At 43.5% G+C, this 27,400-nt stretch overlaps 1 protein-coding gene and 1 non-coding gene across 2 annotated transcripts in view; both read left to right on the forward strand.

Moving 5' to 3' along the window:
- Positions 1-27,400, forward strand: part of Nudt3 (nudix hydrolase 3) — a 66,864-nt gene that overhangs the window by 5,591 nt on the left and 33,873 nt on the right. The window contains exon 2 of the mRNA XM_070023948.1: positions 16,187-16,297. Coding sequence (XP_069880049.1) covers positions 16,187-16,297 — 111 coding nt within the window. The remainder of the gene's footprint in view (positions 1-16,186; positions 16,298-27,400) is intronic.
- LOC138828511 (U6 spliceosomal RNA) lies at positions 18,588-18,694 on the forward strand. The gene has a single exon (XR_011372266.1). It is a non-coding gene; the product is annotated as a U6 spliceosomal RNA (small nuclear RNA).

Below are 27,400 nucleotides of genomic sequence, written 5' to 3' on the forward strand. Positions count from 1 at the left end.
AACAGCAGTTATAGTCAGGAGCAGGAGCAGGAGCAGGAGCTGCTGGGACAGAGTTCCGCACACGTAGTTGCCTCTCCCCCAGAAAGCAGCTTTTTTTGGGGGGGGGGGGAGGTCCGGTCATGGGACCTGAGCTCTGGGCCTGGGCGCTGTCCCTCAGCTCTTCAGCTCAGGGCTAGCGCTCTACCACTTGAGCCACAGCGCCACTTCCGGCTTTTTTCTTTTTGCTTATGTGGTGCTGAGGAATCGAACCCAGGGCCTCATGCCTGCAAGGCAAGCACTCTACCACTGAGCCACCTTCCCAGCCCAGGTTTTTGTTTTTTTGCCAGTCCTGCGTCTTGAACTCATGTCCTGAGCACTGTCCCTGAGCTTCTTTTGCTCAAGGCTAGCACTCTACTACTTGAATCACAGTACCACTTGTGGCTTTTTCTGTTTATGTGGTAATGAGGAATCAAACCCAGGGCTTCATGCATGCTAACACTCTAACATTAAGCCACATTCCCAGCTCATGAGACTCTTATCTCCAGTTAATCACAGAAAAAGCCAGAAGTGGCACTGTGGCTTAAGTGGTAGACACTAGCCTTGAGCAAAAGGAGCTCAAGGACAGCGCCTAGGCCCTGAGTTCAAGACCCAGGACTGGCAAAAACAACAACAAAACTTCACCTCCCTTGGAGTAAAAGCAATCTATGCTTTCAGAAAAATAATTTCTTCCTCCTTTAGGTTATAAACTTTGGAATCATCCTTGACTTTTCCCTTTCTCATACCCACATCCACTCTGGCAGAGATCCCAACTCTAGACATTGACTCTTCACCCTTCACTGTGCAACTTTAGCTTTGCCGGGTTCTGCCTGTTACCTGGACTATTACCGTTGGACTGTTGCCAGGTAATATGCCTTCCAGCTTCTGCCCTTATAGTCTTCTCTACCACAGCTGCTAGAATAATTTTTCAACATAGAAGTCAGATCATGACACTTGCAGAGTAAATCCAAAGTCTTAACTGTGACCACTTAGGCCCTGCCATGGCTGACATCATTCTTCTCACTCTCCCTCTTACTCATCCCTCTCTTCCAGCCACACTGGCCTCTGTTCTGTTTTCTTCCTCATGTTGTCTGTATGGTTCATCCTTCATGTCAGGTCTTTGCTAAGTTACCATTGTATCAGGTAGGTCTTTATGATCAGTATGATAAATCAGACACTAATCTGTGGTCATTTTGTGTCTCTGATACTTCTTTTTTTCTTAGTAGGACATACTGCCGGCAGAAAAATTATGTTTTTGTTTGTTATTGCCTGTTTTCTTCACTAGAATGCAAGCTGTCTGGGAGGAAAGAGATTTTTGTCTGATTTTGTTTGCTTAATTCACTTCTCTGTCTCTAAAATTTAGAATGTGGAGATGCTGAGTATTGTTTGTTAAATATATAAATGATGTGTAATCATTCCCCACTTTGAAATTCTTGTCTAGTGGAGGAACTGATAGCCAAAGCATACTGAAAGCTAGTGTCTACCAGCATGTTAAATATTTTCCAGAGGGGGGCTGGGAAGTTGGCTCAGTGGTAGAGTGCTTGCCTTGCATGCCTGAGGCCCTGGGTTCGATTCCTCAGCACCACATAAGCAAAAAGAAAAAAGGCAGAAGTATTGCTGTGGCTCAAGTGGTAGAGCCCTAGCCTTGAGCTGAAGAGCTGAAGGACTGCACCTAGGCCCAGAGTTCAGACCGGAACCCCCCACCCCCCCAAAAAAAATTTTTTTTCCACAGGGCTGGGAAGGTGGCTCAATGGTAGAGCGCTTGCCTTGCATGCATGAGGCCCTGGGTTCAATTCCTCAGCGCCACATAAGCAAAAAGAAAAAATTCCAGAAGTGGCACTGTGTATATTTCCAGTGTCTTGGAGGGTGTCCTATAATCTTTAGTATCAGCCCAATTGTAAGTTGTGTATCTTTATGTTGTAAATCTGTTCTGAATCTTTAAATTTTAATTAGTGTTATCAGCTTACCTTAGTTATGTAGGGAGGGATTTCATCGTTGCATTTCTATACATGTTTACAATATATTCCAGTCAAGCACCCCACTCCCCCTGCCGAAAATCCTATAGTAGGATACTTCGGATTCCTTATGGTCATTGAACTAGTCTTTGACATCTAAAAGGATCATTCTTTTTTTTTTTTTTTTCCATCTGAGACTGAGACTTGAACTCGCTATCTGATACACTCATTGGCAGGAACCCTACTATCTGAGCCATGTCTCCAGTCCCAATCTAGGAGGATTTGTGTTGGGTATTTGATACATAATGTTCTAGTTCTCCAATTTATAGATAGATAGATATACTTTTTATTTTCAGTTCTCCAGTCTAGTTGTGCCTCAGTTACTACTGAAGGCTTTTTTTTTTTTAACTTTGCACATTTCCTGTGCCTTTTTTTCCCCCCCTTGGTCATGGGGCTTGAATGTAGGGCCTATACACTGTCCCTGAGTTTCTTTTGCTCAAGGCTAGCACTCTGCCACATTTATCCACAGCTCCACTTCTGGTTTTTTGAGTGGTTAATTGGAGATAAGAGTCTCACAGGGACTTTTCTGCCCAGGCTAGCTTCAAACTTTAATCCTCAGACCTCAGCCTTCTGAGTAGCTAGGATTACAGGTTTGAGCCACTGGTGCCTGGCATATCCTGAAACTTTTTACGTACACATAAATAAACTATAATTAGGCATTAGATGCTGCTTTAATGACATTTGATAGTGGTTCAAAACCAACAATGTATGTCATATCTGTATTTTGAACATAGTTAATATTAGAATAAGTTGGAAGTGGAGGTCGATAGAATTTTTTTTTTTTTTTTGTATGCCGGTACTGGGGCTTGAACTCAGGGTCATAAAGTAATTCAGTCACATTAATGCAGATGTAACTGATATTTTCAAGAAATGCTTTATCAACATAGTCATATCCTAGATGGATATGTGGGTTTGGTTGTTTGGTTGTGAGGCTTGAACTCAGGGCGTAGGCACTGTCCTTGGGCTCTTTTGCTCAAGGCTAGTACTCTACCACTTTGAGCCACAGTGCCACTTCTGCGATCCTCAGATCTTAGCCTCCTGAGTAGCTAGGATTACAGGCGTGAGCTACCAGCATCCGGCTTTGATTTTTAATTTTTGAAACTTTATGAGTATCAAAAACCAAAATTTAAAAATGAATTTTAAAAATCCAAATTTAAGAAAACTGTAGGATGCTTTTTATAGAGCACATTTTGTAGTCTGCAAGTTCTATCTTAGTTGACAAGAACAGATTGAGTCCTTTATGTAAGGCACTATTCTAGGTACAGTGATGATTTTAAACTGGACGTGTTCCCTACTTTCCAGGAAGAATGCTTTTCTAAATTGATGAACTGATTAAATTACCTTTAGCCATTTCAGTTCATTTAGACAAGTGTCTTAGGGGTCAGAATTTAAAGTATATGGACAATTAGAAAAAAATGTAAAAGAGCCTGTGCTTTAGAGGTACTTCATTTTAGAGGCACAGGATTCAAGTAGACAATCTGGGGTTTTAAGAAATGAGTAAAATGTACTTAGGTAGAAAAGAGGGGTCAACATGTGCTAGGAAAAGACCCAGCATGATTGAGGGTAAGAATTGAGTTTTACATGACAACCCAGAATGTTTGAGTGTGGATTGGGGCTACTGGCATATTATTAACCAATAATAATATGGGGGATGCCAGCAGGAAGGAAGTTGAGGGCCTAGAGCCTTGATTTAAGAGATGGGGAATTTGGGTTCAATTTGTTTAGGAAGCCATATTATTCTTCACAGGAAAAGCTTGTGTGAGGGTGACATGCAGAATGAACTCTGGGCTTCTTTCCAGAAGGAATGGGTTGGGGAATGCTATTCTGGAAGTGAAAGCTGTGGTAGGAGTGGGATAGAGTGAAGGAGTGAATTAGAATGATGTTGTGGGCAAAGGAGTGGGCAGATGAGTGACACCATGGTGTGGTAAAGATATTCTTGGAGAGGCTGGGAAGGTGGCTCAGTGGTAGAGCGCTTGCCTTGCATGCATGAGGCCCTGGGTTCGATTCCCCAGCACCACATAAACAAAAAAAAAGAAAAAAAGCTGGAAGTGGTGCTGTGGCTCAAGTGGTAGAGTGCTAACCTTGAGCTGAAGAGCTGAGGGACAGCGCCCAGGCCCAGAGTTCAGGCTCCACAACCGGACCCCAAAACAAAAAACACAAACAAAGATATTCTTGGAAAAGCCGGGCGCCAGTGGCTCATGTCTGTAATCCTAGCTACTCAGGAGGCTGAGATCTGAGGATCTCAGTTCAAAGCCAGACAGGGCAGGAAAGTACGTGAGACTCTTATCTCCAATAAACCACTAGAAAACCGGAAGTGGAGCTGTGGCTCAAGCAGTAGCGCTCTCGCCTTGAGCTGAAGAGCGCAGGGACTGCGCCCAAGCCCAGAGTTCAAGCCCCATGACCAAAAAAAAAAAAAAAGGTATTCTTGAAAGGGCTGAGATGTGGCTTAGTGGTAGAGTGTTTGCCTTCCATGCATGAAGCCCTGGGTTCTATTCCTCAATACCACATAAACAGAAAATGCCGGAAGTGGCACTGTGGCTCAAGTGGTAGGGTGTTAGCCTTGAGCAAAAGAAGCTCAGGGAGGGGCTGGGAAGGTGGCTCAGTGGTAGAGTGCTTGCCTTGCATGCCTGAGGCCCTGGGTTCATCCGTCAGCACCACATAAGCAAAAAAAAAAAAAAAAAAGCCGGAAGTGGCGCTGTGGCTCAAGTGGTAGAGAGCTAGCCTTGAACTCAAGAGCTGAGGGACAGCGCCCAGGCCCACAGTTCAAGCCCCAGGACCGGACCCCCCCCCAAAAAAACCAAAAACTCAGGGACAGTGCTCTGGACTTGAGTTCAAACCCCAGGACTGGTTTAAAAAAAAAAAAAAAAAAGACCTTGGGAGTCTGGAAAAATGGAAACTTAGAGGAAAAGTTTTTCATATATATATATATATATATGTATGTATGTATGTATTTTCCCCCCCCGGTTGTGGGGCTTGAACTCTGGGCCTGGGCACTGTCCCTCAGCTCTTCAGCTCAAGGCTAGCGCTCTACTACTTGAGCTACAGCGCCGCTTCCGTTTTCTGGTGGTTTATTGGAGAAAAGAGTTTCATGGAAGCCGGGCACTGGTGGCTCACACCTGTAATCCTAGCTACTCAGGAGGCTGAGATCTGAGGATCGCGGTTCAAAGCCAGCCCGGGCAGGAGAGACCGTGAGACTCCTATCTCCAATAAACCACCAGAAAACCGGAAGTGGCGCTGTAGCTCAAGTGGTAGATCGCTTGCCTTGAGCTGAAGAGCTGAGGGACAGCGCCCAGGCCCAGAGTTCAAGCCCCACGGCCGACCAAAAAAAAAAAAAAAAAGAGTTTCATGGACTTTCTTGCCCGGGTTGGCTTTGAACCAGTATCCTCAGATCTCAGCCTCCTGAGCTAGGATTACAGGCGTGAGCCACTGGCGCCCTGCTGCTCTTAATATATATTTTTATTGTAAAGATACTATACAGAGGGGTTACAGTTACATGAGCAAGGTAATGAATCCATTTCCTTCCCACCTCCCCAAATGCTCTCTCCCCTCCTCCAGTCAAAGTTGTAAAGTTCATTTTTCAACATACTTACAGTGTATTTCTTTTTATCTTTTCAAATTCTTTATTGTGATTAAATAGTTACATAATTTCCCAAATTTCACAGTATTGTGAGTTAGTGATGCTTAAAGTCACAAACACATAGTTTTCCTTTTTTTTTCAGACAAAGGTTTTGAGGAATATGTTGCCCCTAAAATGCAGCCAGTTAGCAAGTGAGTAAAGTGTACCAGTGAAGTATATTGTCATGTTGACCTTTGTATCAAAACATGACCCGCTGATTAGTGAACAGTGAAGGACAAATTGCTTCTACTAGCTGTACTTATTCTATGACATAGCTCTTGCTCTGTAAGTCTTTGTCCTTAATCAACTCCCCCACCCTGTCCCTCTATCAGGGCTTTAACTTGGAGCACAATGTTTAGTGTTTGTGAGTGTGCCGGTTTCCAGTTTGGTCTTTTTTTTTTTTTTTTGTCATGGGGCTTGAACTCTGGGCCTGGATGCTGTCCCTCAGCTCTTCAGCTCAAGGCTAGCACTCTACCACTTGAGCTGCAGTACCACTTCCAGTTTTGAGTGGTTTATTGGAGATAAGATTCTCACAAACTTTCCTGCCTGGGCTGGCTTTGAACTGTTATCCTCAGATCTCTGCCTCCTGAGTAGCTAGGATTACAGGCCTGAATCACGACGCCCGGCAAGCCAGTTTGGTCTTAAACTCAGTATCTCTCAGTCTCACTTGGTGCTCTACTACTTAAGTCACACTTCCACTGGTTAAGCTACAGCTAGCTACAGCTCCTCTTCCAGCTTTTTAATTAGGGATATGAGTCTCATTGATTTGTCTGCCTGAGCTGACTTTAAACCTTAATCCACAGGCTGGGTGCCAGTGGTTCATACCTGTAATCCTAGCTACTCAGGAGGCTGAGATCTGAGGATTGAGGTTCAAAGCCAGCCTGGGCAGGAAAGTCCATGAGACTTTTAACCTCCAATTAACCACCATAAAACTGGAAGTGGTGCTGTGGTTCAGGTGGTAGAGGGCTAGCCTTGAGCTGAAGAGCACAGGGAGAGTGCCCAGGCCCCACAACCAACAAAAACAAAAACAAAAACCACCTTAATCCTCAAATCTCAGCATCCTGAGTAGCTGATTACGGGTATGAGATACATTGCTTGGGCCTCACACTCTTGTTCAGCTTTTTTCCTTATAGCTGTCCCATTACCACTTGATCCATACTAGTCTAGCATTTTTCTGGCTTAGTGGAAAAAGAGTCTTGAGGACTTTAATACCTATGAGCGGGCTTTGAGCCTTGATCCTCCTGCTCTCAGAAGTAATCCTGAGTAACTAGGATTACAGGCATGAGCCATGAGCTCCCAGTGAACTTTAGTCTGTCTTGTATCATTTTGAATCCTTGCATTCCTTATGACAAATCTACAAAAAGGAGTTAAATAAAATGGAAAATTTTTAAACAAAAATGTATTTCTAAAAGTGGCTTAAAGCACCAGCATTAAAAAAAAACAAAACCAAACTGGTGGAATGAGAGGCCATCCTACAATTATAGAGCTGTAATCTCTACCAGCTAGCAGCAGTATTTCTTGTTCTCTTGTCACCACCATGACAGATCACGAATCCTGGCACCAGTTCATGTGTATGTGGGAAGAAGCCTAACTTGTCAGAAACATGGCTATTTTTTTTTTTATATATAGATTTTCAATACACTCCCCCCCCCAAAAAAAAAAGCTTACTTTTGAAGGCTGTTTTAGTGTTTATTCTCCCATTATAAAGATTTTCACACCTCTACAGCAAATTTGGCACACATCCTTTCACAAGGCCACTAGGTTATAAAGTAAGAGTTTTTAAATGTCTCCTGCTTATAGTTTGCCCTCTATAGTATTGTATGGCACTCTGTGCATAATAGGTCCATAGTTGTCTGTAAGGATAAATAGATCATGCAGCCTTTTATGTTTCTTTTGCATGTTCTTCTAGATCTTGGAATGATGATCTAGCAGTTTTTTTTTTTTTAAACAGGACTTTACTGTGTTGTCCAGGCTAGTGTTGAACTTGTGAACTCAAGTGATCCTCCCACCTAATTTTTCCAAATAGCTGAGATAAAGGTGTGTACCACTGTGCCTTTCTGGGAAGCTTTTTGGTATTGATGCTTGGTAATGAAGGAAGAGCACAGCCCATTCTGTAGAATTAGTGCTGTATTGTGGACTGACAGTAATCCTGGTGCTAGGGTAATAGCTCAGATTGAGGAAAATTATTAGTACAGGCACATAAATGGTATGAGTACAGAAGGACAAGAAAACTATCCCCTGATTTTACCTGTAGCAGTATTCTTTTTTTTTTTTTTTGGATGGTCATGGGGCTTGAATTCTGGACTTGGGAGCTGTCCTTGTGCTCTTCAGCTCAAGGTAAGCGCTCTACTGCTTAAGCCAATGCTTCACTCCCGGTTTTCTAGTGGTTTTTATTGGAGATTAGAGTCTCACAGACTTTTCTGCCCGGGCTGGCTTTGAACCTTGATCCTCAGAACTCAGCCTACTGAGTAGCTAGGATTACAGGAGTGAGCCACCGGTGCCCAGCTACCTGTAGCAGTATTCTTAAGAGATTGGCAAGCAGATGGTAGAATGAATTCAATTCTGGACAAAAGGAAAGTTAGTTTTGTGGGTAATAGAAATAAATCATATCTTTGGGGCTGGGAAGGTGGCCCAGTGGTAGAGTGCTTGCCTTGCATGCATGAGGCCCTGGGTTCGATTCCTCAGCACCACATAAGCAAAAAGCCGGAAGTGGCGCTGTGGCTCAAGTGGTAGAGCGCTAGCCTTGAGCTGAAGAGCTGAGGGACAGCGCCCAGGCCCAGAGTTCAGGCCCAACAACCGGACCCAAAAAAAAAAAAAAAAAGAAATAAACCATATCTTTAAGAATCCAGATAATCAAGACTGGCATAGATGGTCTGTGATGCCCAGGAGCCATACAGAACACTAATTGGCAGTCTAGGTTACCAACAAAGTCTCATAACCACACTTTTGAAAAATATAGTTTACTTTTAAGTTTTTTTTGGGGGGGGGGTCCGGTCGTGGGGCCTGAACTCTGGGCCTGGGCACTGTCCCTCAGCTCTTCAGCTCAAGGTTAGCGCTCAACCACTTGAGCCACAGTGCCACTTCCGGCTTTTTTCTTTTTGCTTATGTGGTGCTGAAGAATCGAACCCAGGGCCTCACGCATGCAAGGCAAGCACTCTACCACTGAGCCACCTTCCCAGCCCTACTTTTAAAGTTTTCTAATGTATATAAACAGCTTCTGGGCTTTTAATATAAACAAGATAGGACCAGAGGAATTGGACACAAGGGCAAACATATAACACCAATAACAATCATGACACTCTATAGACTTTGGGTCTTCTCCCTAAAGATTAGTTCCTGAAGTTGAAAAACAGCTTTTACTGAAGGCAGAGAATCATCGGGTTTTTATTTTATTTTTTATTTTTTTTGTCGGTCGTGGGGCTTGAACTCTGGGCCTGGGCGTTGTCCCTCAGCTCTTCAGCTCAAGGCGAGCGCTCTACCACTTGAGCTACAGCACCACTTCCGGTTTTCTGGTGGTTTATTGGAGATAAGAGTCTCACGGTCTGTCTTGCCCGGGCTGGCTTTGAACTGCGATCCTCAGATCTCAGCCTCCTGAGTAGCTAGGATTACAGGCGTGAGCCACCAGCGCCCGGCTTATCGGGTTTTTATAAGGCCATATCCTTTAATATTGGTGTTATGGTTATCAAATGGTAAAGTTGGCTTAATGATACTGCATTTTCTTCTGTTGCTCAAGGCGAGGCAGAGCCTATTTCTGTTACAGCCTTTCTGGCCCTGCTGCCAGCAGCAACCACTAATGTTAAAACTTAGCAGCAGACAATGCCTACCAGTGTTGCAGCTCCACGGCTGCCCTAGGACCCTTTTATCAGTAATATGACAAATGAAGTCCAGCACAATAGAGGATGATGGGCAGAACTTTGTTCAGAGAAGTACCTTGGTCAAGGCCTCTGCTACTCTGTGAATGCATTTTTTTTTTTTTTTTTTTTTTTTTTGGTCCAGTCATGAGGCCTGAACTCTGGGCCTGGGCGCTGTCCCTCAGCTCTTCAGTTCACTTCCAGCTTTTTTCTTTTTGCTTATGTAGTGTTGAGGAATCAAATCCAGGGCCTCATGCATGCAAGGCAAGCACTCTACCACTGAGCCACCTTCCCAGCCCAGAATGCATTTTTTTTTACCAGCGCCTGGCTTTAACAGCTTCTTATGATTAAAGGAGATCAGATCATAAGAGATGACCAAGTGTCTCTTCATTCTTTTCCTTCCTGCTATTCTTAAGCTGTGCCACCATCACATCCATCCGCAAACAAAACAGGAAATACAGAGTGAGACCATTTTGGGTGGAGGCAGTGATGCAAGGGGAGGGGAGATGAGTGGTGGAAGCAGAAACTATTAGGTTTGGGCTGGGAATGTGGCTTAGTGGTAGAGTGTTTGCCTAGCATTCATGAAGCCCTAGGTTTGATTCCTCAGTACCACATAAACAGGAAAAGCTGGAAATGGTGCCGAAGCTCAAGTGGTAGCGTGCTATCCTTGAGCAAAAGAAGCTTAGGGAGCCAGGCGCTGGTGGTTCAGGCCTGTAATCCTAGCTACTCAGGAGTCTGAGATCTGAGGATCACAGTTCAAAGCCAGCCCAGGCCGGAAAGTCCATGAGACTCTTTTTTTTTTTTTTGGGTCCGGTCGTGGGACCTGAACTCTGGGCCTGGGCGCTGTCCCTCACTCAGCTCTTCAGCTCAAGGCTAGCGCTCTACCACTTGAGCCACAGTGCCACTTCTGGCTTTTATCTTTTTGCTTATGTGGTGCTGAGGAATCAAACCCAGGGCCTCATGCATGCAAAGCAAGGGCTCTACCACTGAGCCACTTTCCCAGCCCTCCATGAGACTCTTATCCCAATAAATCATTAGAAAACCAGAAGTAGTGCTGTGGCTCAAGCAGTAGAGTGCTTGCCTTGAGCTGAAGAGCTAAGGGATAGCGCCCAAGCCCAGAGTTCAAACCCTATGACCGACGAAAAAGAAAGAAAGAAAGAAAGAAGCTCAGGGACGATGCCCAGGCCCTGAATTCAAGCTCCAGGACTGGCAAAACAAAAACAAAAACAGGTTGCAGGGCAGTATCATAATTTGTGCTGTGCTGTGATGGTGACTATGAAGATAGGAGGAACCTCTGGCATTTTCCAAAGACAAAACTGAGCCTGGCGCTGGTGACTCACGCCTGTAATCCTAGCTACTCAGGAGGCTGAGATCTGAGGATCTCGGTTCAAAGCCAGCCCGGGCAGGAGAGACCGTGAGACTCCTATCTCCAATAAACCACCAGAAAACCGGAAGTGGTGCTGTAGATCAAGTGGTAGAGCGCTTGCCTTGAGCTGAAGAGCTGAGGAACAGCGCCCAGGCCCAGAGTTCAAGCCCCATGACCGACCAAAAAAAAAAAAAAAAAAAAAAAACAAAGATAAAACTGATAGCTAGATTAATTTTGAACTAGACATGTGAAAGTTATAAAAGTACAATTTCTAAAAATATGTGTGGATCATAACTGTTTTAATGCATCTATTTTGGGCCCACTTATCCAACACTGCCAAGACTCCTTAATCTCCCACAACTGATGCGTTTCTTCTTGCTCCTAAAATATAAGCCTACTACCCTTTCTCTTCAAAGCCTGGGGTGCAAATTCATTTATTTCTTTAGTGCTGTGGGTGGAAGAAGAGTTAAGTTGTTGTTGTTTTTTAAAATTTTATATTTTTCTTTTTCGTTGGCTGTGGGGCCTGAACTCTGGGCCTGGGTGCTGTCCCTCAGCTCTTCAACTCAAGGGTAGCCCTCTACCACTTGAGCCACAGCACCACTTCCAGCTTTTTCTGCTTATGTGGTACTGAGGAATCAAACCCAAGGCCTCATGCATGCAAGGCAAGCACTCTACCACTAAGCCACTTTGCCAGCCCCTCTTTTTTGGTGGTTGTTGATTGTGGGGCTTGAACTCTGGGCCTGGACGATGTCCCTGGGCTCTTCACCTCAAGGCTAGAGCTCTACCACTTGAACCACGTCCAGTTTTCTGGTGGTTTATTGGAGATAAGAGTCTCATAGACTTTTCTGCCCAGTCTGGCTTTGAACCGCAATCCTCAGATCTCAGTCTCCTGAGTAACTAGGATTATAGGTGTTAGCCACTGGTACCAGCTTATATTTTTCTTTCCTTTTGGTTATTTGCCATTTTGAGGAATCATCTTTGTGGAATGATCTTCCTCTGGTTGAAATTACTAAATTCTAGTGGACTGGAAATAATCAGGATCAAAATTAACTTTATTATTTTTGTCTTTTTTTTTTTTTTTTCTTTTTTGGTGCTGGGGATCGAACCCAGGACGTTGCACTTGCTAGGCAAGCGCTTTGCCACAGAGCTACATCCCAGCCCATCAAAATTAACTTTAAAAGATATGCAAGTAACTCTTATCTTCCTGGAGAAGAGCTGTGAATCTGGGAGCCTAGAGTACTCCCAATGAACCTAGATGTGACTACTAGCATGTTAGTAGCCTATCAGTATATGAACTAGTCAGCTCTTGGTCATCCAGAAAAGTAGAGGGAAAACCAGGTCCGTGTGGATTTGGGTGTTGTACTTAATCATATGCATTGAGCATGTTTTGTTAATTTAACCTATTAGAACCCCTGTGCTATAGAACAGAAGCTACAAGCATAATCTGTCCATTCAGGTAGAAATTCTAGGACTGTCATGAGTGTTAGCGCCAGGTGGTTACTACTGCAACAGTCGAAAGGAGTCATATTGGAAAGAACCTATGTTTACCATCAGATCTGAAGTTCAAGTCCCAGTTTTTCCTTTACTGGGGTTTGGACTCTAGGGCCTCAGGCCTATTCAGCTTGCTTGTTTGGATGGCATTTTACCATGAGTCATACCTTCACCTCAGCTTTTTACTGATTATTTTAGAGCTGGAATTTCATGGACTTTTCTACCTGGCCTGGCAGGGAACAATGATCCTCTGGATCTGTCTTCTGAGTAGCCAGGATTATAGGCATGAGCCACTGGCATCCAGCTGAGTTGTACACTTCTTTTTTTTTTTTTTTTTTCTATTTTGTGGGTCATGGGGCTTAAAATCAGAGGCCTGGGCCCTGTTCCTAATCTCTTTTGCTCAAGGTTAGTACTCTGCCATTTTGAGCCACAATGCCACTTCTGGTTTTCTGGTGACTAATTGGAGATAAGAGCCTCTCATACTTTTCTGCCTGGGCTGGTTTTGATTGTAATCCTCAGATCTCAGCCTCTTGAGTAGCTAGCGTTACAGGCGTGGGCCCACCAGTACCCAGCTGAATTGTATACATTTAATTGTTATTATTTTGCCAGTCCTGGGGCTTGAACTCAGGGCCTGGGTACTGTCCCTGAGCTTCTTTTGCTCAAGCCTAACACTCTACCACTTGAGACACAGTGCTACTTCTGGCTTTTTCCATTTATGTGGTACTGAGGAATTGAACCCAGGGCTTATGCATGCTAGGCAAGCACTCTACCACTAAGCCACCTTCCCAGTCCATGAGTTGTATACTTTAAATCACAATTTCTTCAAGTGTGAAATTGAAGTATGTTCACTAATAATGTCTATTTCCTAATGTTATTGTGAGAATTTAATTAGATTATATTTACATGAATAGAGCTTGAAACATTCAAATTGTTGTAGAAATTAGTTATGGCTGTTATTAATCATTTCATGCTTACACTGAAGCTTTTGCTGATCCATTAAAGTACATTCAACAGTATAATTTACATATACCCAGTGCATTCAAAAAATGTTTTAGTAGTGTTAAAATAGACTTTCTTTTGGGGGGGGTGGTTGCTATTGGTGTTTGAATTCCTCCTTGTACTTGCTAGGCAGGGGCTTTACCACTAAGCCCTGCTTCTAGTCTTTTTTTGTACTGGTATTTATTTATTTATTTGGCCAGTCCTGGGCTTGAACTCAGGGCTTGGGGGCTGTCTCTGAGCTTCTTTTGCTTAAGGCTAGCACTCTACCACTTGAGCCACAGCACCACTTCTGGCTTTTTCTGTTCATATGATACTGGGGAATTGAACCCAGGGCTTTTTTTGGGGGACGGGGGGTCCGGTCAAGGGGCCTGAACTCTGGTCCTGGGCGCTGTCCCTCAGCTCTTCAGCTCAAGGCTAGCGCTCTACCACTTGAGCCACAGCGCCACTTCTGGCTTTTTTCTTTTTGCTTATGTGGTGCTGAGGAATCGAACCCAGGGCCTCTGGCATGCAAGGCAAGCACTCTACCACTGAGCCACCTTCCCAGCCCCGAACCCAGGGCTTTATGCATGCTAAGCAAGCACTCTACCAGTAGGCCACATTTCCAGACCCTTGAGATTTTTTTTTTTTTGTGAAAAGAGAGATTTTTTTTTAATAACCTCATTTGAGAACTCTAAAGGTAAAAGTTTAGTGTTGATTTTTTTTTTGTCTGTTTGAGTTTGTATGACCAATGCAGAGTGGTTAGCCCAACTCTCCTGATTTCTTTCAAAATGTCAGCAACATTATACATTGTGTTTAAACTTTCACATTTAAAAGTAGGTTGAAATGTGCTTATGTTACTTTGGGAGTATAGCACCTGCCTTTGATTTTATAATGAATGTCTTATGAATTTCTTTTTCAGGAGTACATTGAGTGTGTGGCTTGCAAAATTAGCTTATAGTGAGGAGGGATTTTTCAGTGGATTCTTACAGCTCTAGGCCTGTGTGGTTGAAAATAATGCAGTTTATGGCTGGGCATGGGGCTTGGACTCAGGGAATGGGTGCTGTCCCTGTGCTTTTTTGTGTTCAGCGCTAGCACTGTACCACTTGAGTCACAGCTCCACTTCCAGCTTTTTGGTGGTTAATTGAAGATGAGGTCTCATGGACTTTCCTTCTCCAGCTGGCTTGGAACTGTGATCTTCAGATCTCAATCTCTTGAGTAGCTAGGATTACAGGTGTGAGTCACCAGCAACTCGTGTGATCTTTGTTCATTTGTTTGTTTTTTGTTGGTCATGAGGAATCCATGACCAAGGATTGCAAGGCAAGCACTCTACCACTGAGCCACCTTCCCAGCCTGTGGTCTTTGTTTTTTTGTTAGTCGTGGGGCCTGAGCTGTGGGCCTGGGTGCTATCCCTCAGCTCTTCAGCTCGATGCTAGCACCCTAACACTTGAGCCTCAGCGCCACTTCTGGTTTTTTCTGCTTATGTGGTGCTGAAGAATTGAACCCAGAGCCTCACATACAAGGCAAGCATTCTACCGCCGAGCCACCTTCCCAACCCCTGGTTTTAGTTTTTTTTAAAGAAGGTATACATAGGTAATGAGATCAGACTCCTCTAAGGAGGCCATTTACAGAGCATGGCAAGTTTGGAAGTACATGGAATGTCTGGTGAGCATTCTGGTTTGTTTCAAAGGTAGGCAGCCCTTGTGCTACCAGCATACTACTGAGCTTTCTGGCAGTAATGGCAGTGTTGAAGGGCCTTGAATGTCAGGGTTTTGCACTATTGGAAACAGGATCATGTTATGTGTATTACTGCATATCTTTATCTATTAATATTAGGACTATGTTGTGTCACTTGTAAATTAGATTTTCGGTGGTCTAGATTACATTTCCAGAATTTTAACCTAGAATATCTGGAACATATCTCCCTCAAAATGGGAATAGTGTCTTTCTAGAGAGAAGGGTAAGGAAAGGAAAGTAAAACTAGAGAAATCACAAACTTTTATTTCAACCAACACCAGAGTAGTGGTCAAGTTTGAATTAATAAACCTATATTTTTAGCCTTTATTGGGGGGCAGGGAAGGGGGCGGGGGCTTTAACTCATGGCCATGGCACTACCCTAAGCTTTTTTGCTCAAGGCTAGCACTCTACCACTTGGAGTCACAGCTCCACTTCTGGTTTGTTTGGTGTGTTTTTCTTGGGGTAATGGTGGTGATTAATTAGAAATAAGAAGATAAGAGGCTCTTGGACTTTCCTTCCTGGGCTGGTTTCAAACCCTTGAGCCTCAGATTTCAGCCTCCTGAGTAGCTATGATTACAGGCATTAGCCACTAATGCCTGACCTGTAGTTTTAGTTTTTTTTTTTTAACCTTTATTAGTAAAATTATATATCAATGTAGATTGTTTTAAATGTTGTAGTTGAAGGAGATGTGGACATTTTTGTACTTTTTTCTTGTGGATGAGAGCACTAGGTTCCCAGTATACACTGAGAGCTTAGAGTATACAGGCCTATGGCCATCTAATAGAGCAGGAACTGGAACCCACCAGAATGAGAACCTTGGAGGGAAAGTGCTAGACTGCGGCAACAACCACTGACTGCCCAGTAGTTTTCTTCTGGCCAGCTCGTTCTGCATTTACAGACTCATCAGGAACAGTTGTGGTTTTTAGTCTTTTTGTCACCCTGTGGGGTGGGTATTATAAGGCCTTTAGAAAAAGAAATAATAGAACAAAGGACTGCAGGAGAGGAGGGAATTACTAGGCAGATACATGCTTTTTCATACAACAGTTCTTAGTTACTTTGCCATTTTAGCTGTTTAAACTCTTAATTTATATGGATGTGTTATTTTGAATTTTGACTTCAGGTGCTGCTTGTGAGCAGTAGTCGCCATCCAGACCGATGGATTGTCCCTGGAGGAGGCATGGAGCCTGAGGAGGAGCCAAGTGTGGCAGCAGTTCGTGAAGTCTGTGAGGAGGTAAGCATGGAGGAAAAAGAGGCCACAACTGCACCTTATAACCTTGAATCTGTCCTCTCTGTGTATTACCACTCACTGAATAAACAGCATCACAGAGGGATAGCATTTAATGGTTAGACATGCCTTTTTTTTTTGTTTTGGTCATGGGGCTTGAACTCAGGGCCTGGGTGCTGCCCCTGAGCTTTTCCACTCAAGCTAGAGCTCTACCACTTTAAAGTATAACTCTACTTCTGTTTTTCCAGTGGCTAATTGGAGATAAGAGTCACAGGAACTTTCCTACCCAGGCTGACTTTGAACCTCTATCCTCTTATCTTAGTCTCCTGAGTTGCTAGGATTACAGGCTTGAGTCTTGCCTTCTTGAGTAAGGGAGTGATGTGTTGTGACTTGGTTCTGTTTATCAGGCATTCTGTGTGGGAGAGGGATCTTATTAATGAGTATATCTAATGCTACCTGATAGTCCTTTGTAATTTCTCAAGGATCTCTTCCAACATGCCTTTGTTGCCTTTGGCAGAAGATCCGTATCAGCTCTAAGAATTAAGAGGAGCAGGCTGGATTTGTACTAGTGGCTTGTTCTTAGCCTCTGGAGGAAGGAAAGGAAAGGGCATGAGGAGGGCCCACTTACTCACCTAGCTGTGGCTAAACAGTCTGTTAGGCAGAGCTATCAAGCAAGGAACAGCTTGAGAGGTGATAATATCTTCCTTTTTTTTTTTTTTTTTTTTTTGGGTCCGGTCATGGAGCCTGAAAACTGTCCCTCTACCACTTGAGCCACAGCGCCACTTCCGGCTTTTTTCTTTTTGTTTATGTGGTGCTGAGGAATCGAACCCAGGGCCTCTGGCATGCAAGGCAAGCGCTCTACCACTGAGCCACCTTCCCAGCCCCAATATCTTCCATTTTATTTAATCATATTATGTGCCATTTACCCAGATAAGATTTTTTTTTGGGGGGTCAGTCTTGGGACTTGAACATAGGGGTCTAGGCACTGTTCCTCAGCTCTTCAGTTCAAGGTGAGCACTCTACCACTTTGAGCCACAGTGCCACTTCTGGTTTTCTGGTGGCTAATAAGAGTCTCATGCACTTTTCTGCGTAGGCTGGCTTTGAACTGAGATCCTCAGATCTTAGTCTCCTAGGTAACTAGGATTACAGGTGTAAACCACTGGTGCCTGGCTGGAGTGTGACATTATAGGCTTATTCTTTAATGCAAAAGAATGAACAGATAATTTGTAATTTTAAAATGGAAAAAAATCATTAAAAAGTATTTATAGCTTCTGTCATAGCTACTTAACTCTGCTATTGTAGGCAAAAGTAGCCCAGACAACACAGTGCATAAATAAATAGGCCTGATTATTTAGTAAAGCTTTATATACAAAAACGTGAGTGAGCAGGGCACCAGTGGCTCATGCCTATAAGGAGGCTGAGATCTGAGGATCATAGTTCAAAGACATCCTAGGCAGGAAAGTTTATGACTCTCATCTCCAATTAACCACCTAAAAACTAGAAGTGAAGCTGTGGCTTAAAGTGGTAGAGCATACTAACCGTGAGCAAAAAAGCTCAGGGATAGCACCCAGGGCCTTAGTTCAAGCCCCACAATGGACAAAAAAACCAAACAACACTAATTTGAAAAAAAAAAAAGAAAAAGAACGAATCATAATCATTGGTTTAAGCCTTTGATACTCCATGTGTTTAGTGGACCTATACCATCAGTGTTGGCCAGGATCTTGATAGAAAAAGAAAATCACAGGCCCTAATCATAACTGTCAAAATCTGCTGTTTATTTTGTTTTACTTTGCTTTGCTGTTTTATTTTCTCCAATAAATGACTCAGAAAACTAGAAGTGGGCTCAAGTGGTAGAGCGCTCACCTTGAGCTGAAGAGTTTCAGGGTTGAACTAGGGACCTTGCACTTGCTCAACCTACTTGTCCAGCTGCATTCTACCACTTGAACCACATCTGTAGCCTGACTTTTTTTTTTTTTAATTTTTTTATTGTAAAGATACTATACAGAGGGTTACAGTTACATGAGTGGGGTAATGAGTACACTTCCTCTTGAACATTGTTACCCCCTCCATTGTTTTCCCCCTACCATCCCCTCCCTCCCTCCCTTCCCCAAGGTTCTTTTTTTTTTTTTTTGATTGTGATTAAGTGATTATTTAATTTCCGGAAATTCACAGTATTGTGGAATAATGATGCTCATTTAAAGTCACAAGTTCATTCTAACTTTCCTGGAGCAAATTGTCTATCACAGTCTGTAATATATAACGGTTGTAGCCTGACTTTTTAAAAAAATTTATTCTTGTGTTCGCTTCGGCAGCACATATACTAAAATTGGAACGATACAGAGCAGATTAGCATGGCCCCTGCGCAAGGATGACACGCAAATTCGTGAAGCGTTCCATATTTTTTTAAAAAAACAAAAAATAAAAAAAAAATTATTCTTATTATAAAGGTGATATACTGAGAAATTACAATTACACGTCAGGTACCAAGTACACTTCCTTTCATACAGTGTCTTCCCTTACCTCATTTTCTCCTAGTCTCTCCCCCGTTTCCATCCATGAGTTGTATAGCTTACTTTCATTAATGTCCAGTGAGTTCTACTGCTGTACTTTTCACCCTCCAGCCTGGCTTTCTGATGAATTTTTTGGAGATGGAGTTTTGTAGACTTTTCTGCCTGGGTTAGCTTTAAACCTTGATCCTCAGATCTCAGCCTCCAAAGTAACCAGAATTTTAGGCAAGAAGACCCTAGCACCTGGCTGTTTCCCTTTGTGTTTTTTTTTCTTTTCTTTTTTTTTTTTTTGTCGGTCATGGGGCTTGAACTCTGGGCCTGGGCACTGTCCCTCAGCTCCTCAGCTCAAGGAGAGTGCTCTACCACTTAAGCCACAGTGCCACTTCCGGTTTTTGAGTGGTTTATTGGTGATAAGAGTCTCATGGAGTTTCCTTCCCCGGGCTGGCTTTGAACCGTGATCCTCAGATCTCAGCCTCCTCAGTAGCTAGGATTACAGGTGTGAGCCGCCGGCGCCCAGCTTTGCCCAGCTTCCCTTTGTGTTTCGTGACAGAGTCTTACTATACACTCCTTGCACCAACATACCTGACTATTAGAATCTGATTTTAGGGGCTGGGAAGGTGGCTCAGTGGTAGAGCACTTGCCTTGGATGCATGAGGCCCTGGGTTCGATTCCTCAGCACCACATAAGCAAAAAAGAAAAAAGCTGGAAGTGGCGCTGTGGCTCAAGTGGTAGAGCACTAGCCTTCAGCTGAAGAGCTGAGGGACAGCAGAGTTCAGGCCCCATGACCGGACCCCCCCCTCAAAAAAAAATCTGATTTTAATAGGATTTTAGGAAGATTTTAAGAACCTGCTATATTTGAGTATTGCAGGTAAACAAAATAGTGTTCTGTGAATTCCTCCTTATGGAGCTATAGAGAGAAGTGCTCTTTGAGGACTGAACTATGGATTGACTGTTTCCATATCCATTTTGAACATTAGGAGGCCAGAATGCCCAAAAGGGCTTTCCCAGACTCTTAGAATAGATGCGATCAAATCTTCATGAGTCTTGAGATTTGTCCCAACAGAAAGCACTGCACATAGCTGGTTATAGTGGTTCACTCCTGCAATCCCAGTATTTTTGCTTACTTGCTTTTTGTGGGTCCTGGGGCTTGAACTCAGGACCTTGGCGCTGTCCTTAAGCCTCTCTGTACTCAAGGCTAGCACTCTGCCACTTAAGCCACAGCATCACTTCCAGCTTTTTCTGTTTATGTTATACTGAGGAATTGAACCCAGAGCTTAAAGCGTGCTAGTCAAGCACTCTACCATTAAGCCACATTCCCAGCTTGTAATCCCAGTATTTGCAGGATAGAAGGAGCTTGAATTTCACACTAGCCTGGGCAGGTAAGATTCTATACTTTGTCTTCTTAGACATGAAGTCTGACTCTGTCTCAAAACAAGACACACACACACACACTCTGCACAGACTGCTTTTTTTTTGCTGGTACTGGGGTTCAAACTGAAGAGCTTGTCGTTGCTAAGCAGGTACACTGCCACTTGAGTCATGCCCTCAGCCTACACAAACTGCTTCAGTTATAGTAACAAGGAAAGAAGCCAGGCCGTTTCTGAGGGGAGCTAGCCATCATTTGGGTGACACACATTTTGACAGAGAAGATACAGTTCTAGAATTGGCAGCTGTAATGTCAACTTCCTCATTTGGCTGGTGGCTCTTATTTGGCAGGTTCCTGACCCATTCCCATGCAGCAGCTCCCTTAGCAGCCCAGTTCTTCAGTGAATTTTTGGGACTTGTTCTTGGCCTTCAAACTGTTTCTTCACCTCCCCCAATGATTCTGTAAGCAGTTTTTATCCCTTAATAAATCCTTTTCTTAACAATTATCAAATTGGATTCTCTTGATACAGTTAAGAATCCTGATCAGTCCAGTTTTCCTGTGAGTAGTAACTGCTTTAGTCATGTCCACCATTCTCCCCTGCCTTTCTGTCCTAACCTCCAAAGAAAGTGTGATGCATTTTCTGAGATCCCCCTTTAGGGAAAGATATCGAGTGGCCCCTCAGGGTTATAGTGTTTCAGTTATAGTGAATTATAGTGTGTCAGTGGTTTTATCACACAGACCTGAATCTGTGGAGAGAGAAGCTCTGGCAGACTCCATTTTAGAACCTGTATCTTCATAGCTATTTACTGATCATTGTGTGTTGTATACTAGGTATTCAACAAATACTCAGTGCACATTCTGGGGATATGGAAATATATAAAACACACTTGGTTTTTCCCTCAGTGAGCTTAACATCTCACAAATAATACAAACAAAAGAAATTATAATTTTTTGGCAGTACTGGAAATTGGACCCAGGGCTTAGTGCTTGCTAGGGAGATGCTCTGCCACTTGAGTCATGCCTCCAGTCCCTTTTTGCATTGAATATTATTGAGGTAGTATCTTTGATTTATGTCCCCACTAGTCTGGGTTGCAATCCTCATACTTGTGCTTACTTGTAGCTGGGTGCACACCACCATGCTCACCCATTGGTTGAAATGGAGTCTTGTGAACTTCTTTTTGCCTGGGCTGCCCGGAACTGCCATTCCCTAATCTCTGCCTAGGATTACAGGCTTGCCATTACACATAGCAAGAATATTATAATTTAAAAAATTAAAATTAAGATTTAAAGGAACGGTTAGTATAGCATGTTTTATACTAGGGGCTTCTTGTCAGAAGAGCCAACTCTGGCACAAAGATTGCCTTCTCAGAGGTGCCTCTCAGAAGGCATTTTAGACCTGCTCATAAAAAATTTTTTATTTTGAGCTGGGCGCTGGTGGCTCACGCCTGTAATCCTAGCTACTCAGGAGGCTGAGATCTGAGGATCGCGGTTCAAAGCCAGCCCGGGCAGGAGAGACTGTGAGACTCCTATCTCCAATAAACCACCAGAAAACCGGAAGTGGCACTGTAGCTCAAGTGGTAGAGTGTTCGCCTTGAGCTGAAGAGCTGAGGGACAGCGCCCAGGCCCAGAGTTCAAGCCCCACGACCGACAAAAAAAAAAAAAAAAATATTTTGGTGGGACATTGTTTGGGATAGTAATAGGTAGTGTGGTGGTGACCCTCTTTCCAATTTCTTCCATAAGGGAAATGACAGGGAAGATTGAAGTACAGGGTGAGGTATTTTTGGGTTTTGTTTTGTTTTGTGCCAGACTTGGGGCTTGAACTCAGGATGTGGGTGCGAGCTTTTTTTTTTTTTTTTTTTGCTCAAGGTTAGCGTTCTACTAGCTGAGCCGGATTTTTTTGTAGTTTAGTGGAGGTAAGAGTCTCACTGACTTTCCTTCACCTGGCTGGCTTCAAACTACAATCTTTAGATATTAGCCTCCTGAGTAGGTAGAATTATAGGCATGAGCCACCAGTGCCCAGCCCAGTGTGAGTTATTTACCCTGTAGCAGAATGGAGAGCTCCATTTTCTGAAGGGATTTGGGGTCATGAAGAATGTATACGGTATAGTCAGGGCCTGAAGGACTGGTTGGTTTCTGTACTTGGCCTTCCTAGACCCAAAGACATTAGAATCTTTGTCTGGTTACTTCAAATAAGTGTGACAGGACCAGTTACTATATCTAAGCTAGATAATTTTGATTTAAATCCATTTGGCTTTTGTAGAAAATAGGCGTAAGTACTTATATGCTAACCATATGCAGAATCTTGAACTAGAAAGTATGAAGTGCTGATCTGGGAATGTGGCTTAGTGGTAGAGTGCTTGCCTAGCATGCATGAAGCCTTAGGTTCGATTCCTTAGTACTATATAAGCAGGAAGTGGTGCTGTGGTTCAAGTGGTAGCTTGCTAGCCTGGAGCAAAAGAAGCTCAGAGACAGTGCCTAGGACCTGAGTTTAAGCCCCAGGACTGGCAAAAGAAGAGGGGGGGGGGGGAGAAAGGGGAGGAGAAGGGGGGAGGGGGAGGGTGCAATGATATAATGAGTACCAGATTTTGAGTTTGAGACAGATTTTGAGTTTGTCAGGATGACATTTTTTTTTTAAGCCCTAGTACTGGGGTTTGAACTTTGAGCCTCGCACTTGTTACACTTGCTTACTAAACTGGTAGTCTGGGAAGTGGTGCTGTGGCTCAAGTGGTAGAGCGCTTGCCTTGAGCTGAAGAGCTGAGGGACAGTGCTCAGGCCCAGAGTTCAAGCCCCACGACCGACCAAAAAAAAAAAAAATAAAAAATAAACTGGTAGTCTGCCACTTGAGCCACACCTCCAGCCTGGCTTCTTGCTAGCTAATTGGGGTCTGATGGACTTTTCTGCCTGGGCTGTCTTCAAATTGCCATCCCCTAGGTCTCATCCTCCTACTTAGTAGCTAGAATTACAGATGTTGATCCACTGGTGTCTGCCTCCAGGATCATCATGTCTTTATTTTTACTTGGTAACAGATCTTATTTTTAGCTTCTTTGGTCACAGCATTATAGATGTTAGAATCATCATATCTTTTCATTCACTGCAATAGTTTTTTTTAATAGTTTCTTTTTTAAAAGGCCTTAGTACTAAGTTATAAAAATCACACAAAAAAATTGTTCACCTAATATGAATGCTTTGTTTGAGCTAATGTCTTCGTTCTACTCGTCTAAGAAAGAGCACAAAGAACATCTGCACAAAAATACAGCAAAAGAAATGAAATGTTTTCTTATTTCTCTTGAGCAGAGAAAGCATACCATGACTTAAAATAGAAGCTGATGTGAGACAATTTTACATTAGAGGACAGAATGAATCCTACAAATCTCTGGTGTTACGTTTCAGGCCTGTAAGTAAATCAGTACTGAACCTCCTGTTTCTGGCAGCTGAGAACTCAGAAAAGGCCTGCCTTCTCAGTTACAGTTCAGGGGTGAAAGGAAATCTTGGCATAGACACAATCTCTAGTGCAGGGCTTGGCATAATCCCTGTGCTCAGCTTTTGCTCTTGTTCACCTGGCCAAAGTGCATTTTAGCTCTGGTCCCAGCACTGGGATACCTCTTTTCTTTTCAGAGGAATACCTCTCTGCTTTACATCGTCAGGAAATGGCAACTGGCTGTTCTGTGGTTACCTCCATGATTGCTTCTAGAGTCAACCTGAGGGGAATTGAGATTGAGTGACCCTGTCAATTTGACTTTTGTAAAAACTTAGTAGATTAGTAGATGGTACCTTCATGAAAAGACATGTACATATGTAAGACATACATTCTTACATAATTAGAATTAGTGACCATTTTAGTTTAAATAAATAGGTACCTTAGACTAGGAATATCTGTTAGAATGGTTTGCAAAATTTTAACCTTTTTTTGGGGGGGGGGCGGTTTAGTCATGGGGCCTGAATTCTGGGCCTGGGCACTGTTCTTGAGCTCTTCAGCTCAAAGCTAGCGCTCTACCACTTGAGCCATAGCGCCACTTCCAGCTTTTTTCTTTTTGCTGGTGCTGAGGAATCAAACCCAGGGCCTCATGCATACAAGGCAAGCGCTCTACCACTGAGCCACCTTCCCAGCCCCTGCCAAAATTTTAACCTTAAAGACAGAAGTACCTGGGCACCAGTGGTTCACACCTGTAATCCTAGCTACTCAGGAGGCTGAGATATGAGGATTGCAGATCGAAGCCAGCCTGGGCAGGAATGTCTGTGAGGCTCTTTATCACCAATTAAATCACAGAAAAAGCTAGAAATAGCACTGCGGCTTAAGTGGTAGAGTAGGTGCTAGTCGTGAGCAAAAGGAGCTCAGGGCCCAGGCCCAGAATTCAATTTTTTTTTTTTTTTTTGTCAGTGGTAGGGCTTGAACTGTGGGCCTGGGCTCTGTCCCTGAGCTCTTCAGCCCAAGGCTAGCACTCTACCACTTGAGCCATAGTGCCACTTCCAGTTTTCCAGTGGTTTATTGGCCATAAAAGTCTCATGCACTTTCCTGCCTGGGCTGGCTTTGAACTGTGATCCTCAGATCTCAGCCTCCTGAGGAGCTGGGATTACAGACGTGAGGCAGCAGCGCCTGGCTCAAAATTTGAGGGTTTTTTGGTTTGGGTTTTTTTTTTTTTAATTAATTAATTTATTATTTTGTCGGTCAGGGGGCCAGAACTCTGGGCCTGGGCACTGTCCCTCAGCTCTTCAGCTCAACGCTAGTGCTCTACCACTTGAGCCACAGTACCACATCCGGCTTTTTCTGCTTATGTGGTGCTAAGGAATCGAACCCAGGGCCTCATGCATGCCAGGCAAGCATTCTACCACTGAGCCACCTTCCCAGCCCCAGAATTTGACTGTTTGAGGATTGGTTAAAAAAAAACAAAACAGAAGTAATATGGGGTTGGGGGGTATTGCTCAGTGGTAGAGTGCTTGCCTAGTATGTATAAGGTCTTAGGTTTGATCCCTGGCTCCATAAAAGAAAGAAATGGAAATATTAACTGAAATCATAATTTTACTTTATTGGAAGGTACTGGGATCAGTTGCATTCCTAGAGTCATGAGCATGTCTAGGACCTTAACCTTTTTTCTGTGTAATATTTTCTTTTTTCTTTCTTTTTTTCTTTTTTTTTGGGTCCGGTTGTGGGGCCTGAACTCTGGGCCTGGGCACTGTCCCTCCTCTTCAGCTCAATGCTAGTGCTCTACCACTTGCGCCACAGCCCTGCTTCGAGCTTTTTCTGCTTATTGTCGTGCTGAGGAATTGAACCCAGGGCCTCATGCATGGGAAGCAAGCACTCTACCACTGAGCCACCTTCCCAGCCCTCTGTATAATATTTTTTTCTTTTTTATATTTTTATTGTAAAAATACTGTACAGAGGGGTTGCAGTTATATGAGTAGGGTAATGAGTACATTTTGTGGCGAGCATTGTTACCTCCTCCTTTGTTTTCCCCCTACCATCACTTCCCTCCCAACCTCCTCAACTCCTCCGGTCCCCTCCATTCCTCTGACATTGTAAAGTTCATTTTCAACATAGTGTCCTGTACATCTCATTGTCACATGGGTCAACTGTATAATATTTTCTAGTGGTATAAATAGAATGGAATAGCCAGATTGGATTAACGGTTAGATCTGGGTTCAAGTTAATGACAAAAGACAATAAGGGAAATAATTTTACCAGAAGAGGGGGTATCACTTAGCATTTCTTTATAAACCTAGACTGTAGCTTGGCATACCTTAGGTACAGTGGTTCCTTCTTTTTTTTGTTTTTTGTTTATGTTTTTGGTTGGTCATGGGGCTTGAACTCTGGGCTTGGGCACTGTCCCTGCGCTCTTTAGCTCAAGGCGAGCTCTCTACCACTTGAGTCACAGTGCTACTTCAAGTGGTTCCTTCTTTAACCTCTTTGGGACTATTTTCAGACAGAAATAATAAATTGGATTAGAAAACATAACTTTTCAAATTTGGGTGGGGAGTGTTATTGTATGGCTTCTGTCTATAAGGAAGGTATTATGGTATGTGATGTCCTCATATGCATTCCCTGCTTCTCTTTCTGTAGTTGATTAATTTGAGTGGTTCTCTACCTTATCAGACCTTATACAACTTCTTTTTTTTTTTTCGTAAATGTGTCATAGTTAATTCATTCTCCAATATTAACATTCATAAACTACAACTTATTTGTGTTCTAGGCTTAGAAATTATAACCAAGTTTCCCACACATGAATGTGTGGTAGGACTTTGAAAAGTCCTACAGAATCATTGTTAGGCACCCTTTCTCTTGTAGGACATGGAGTAATCTTGGTTCCTTCCTCTTGTGTGCCAGCCCTGCCTCCTTCTCCCCCCCACCATCATGAATATCAAAAACACCCGCACACATTTCCACAGTATTCCTGGGGGGCAGGCACACTTGTGGAGAAGTGCTGTTTGGCAGGTCTGGGAGTTCCTTTTGTCACCCAGATCATAGTTGCTTGGTTACTCAGGCTTCATTGGTAACTATTTGTGAGGCTCCTGCTGTGGGCTCAGTTAGCTGGAATGAAAGGAAAGCACAGGTCACGAGTGCAGCAGCACACTGAAGGGCAGGTTTGAGCCTTCACAAAATAGCTACAGAAGACTCTGCAAGGTGGTGATGGCAGCTTCCCCTCTAATGCCAAAAATAGTTTCTTAGCCAGGTGCTGGTGGCTCATACCTATAATCCTAACTACTCAGGAGGCTGAGATCTAAGGATTGTAGTCTGAAGCCAGCCCAAGCTGTTAAGTCTGTGAGGCTCTTACCTCCAATAAACTACTCAGAAAAAGCCAGAAGTGGTGCTGTGGCTTAAGTGGTAGAGCACTAGCCTTGAACAAAAAGAAGCTCAGGGACAGCACTCAGGCCCCAGAATTCAAGCCCAGGACTGGGGAAAAAAAGAAAAGGTTTCTTTCCTAATTACATATATTTTATTAGCAGTACTAGCTATACAAAGGGAAATTTCATCATGATATCTCCATGCATGTGTTCAATGTATTTCTCTCAGTTCTCCCCATCACTCTCCCTTAATCCTGACTTTTTTTTTTTTTTTTTTAAATCAGTCGTGGGGCCTGAACTCTGGGCCTGGGCACTGTTCCTCAGCTCTTCAGCTCAAGGCTAGCACTCTACCACTTGAGCCACAGCCCCGCTTCCGGCTTTTTCTGCTTATGTTGTGCTGAGGAATTGAACCTAGGGCCTCATGCATGGGAGGCAAGCACTCTACCACTGAGCCACCGT

The sequence above is a fragment of the Dipodomys merriami genome, unplaced genomic scaffold (assembly GCF_024711535.1).
Source record: "Dipodomys merriami isolate MVZ:Mamm:240054 unplaced genomic scaffold, mDipMer1.0.p SCAF_16, whole genome shotgun sequence".
Classification (NCBI taxonomy): domain Eukaryota; kingdom Metazoa; phylum Chordata; class Mammalia; order Rodentia; family Heteromyidae; genus Dipodomys; species Dipodomys merriami.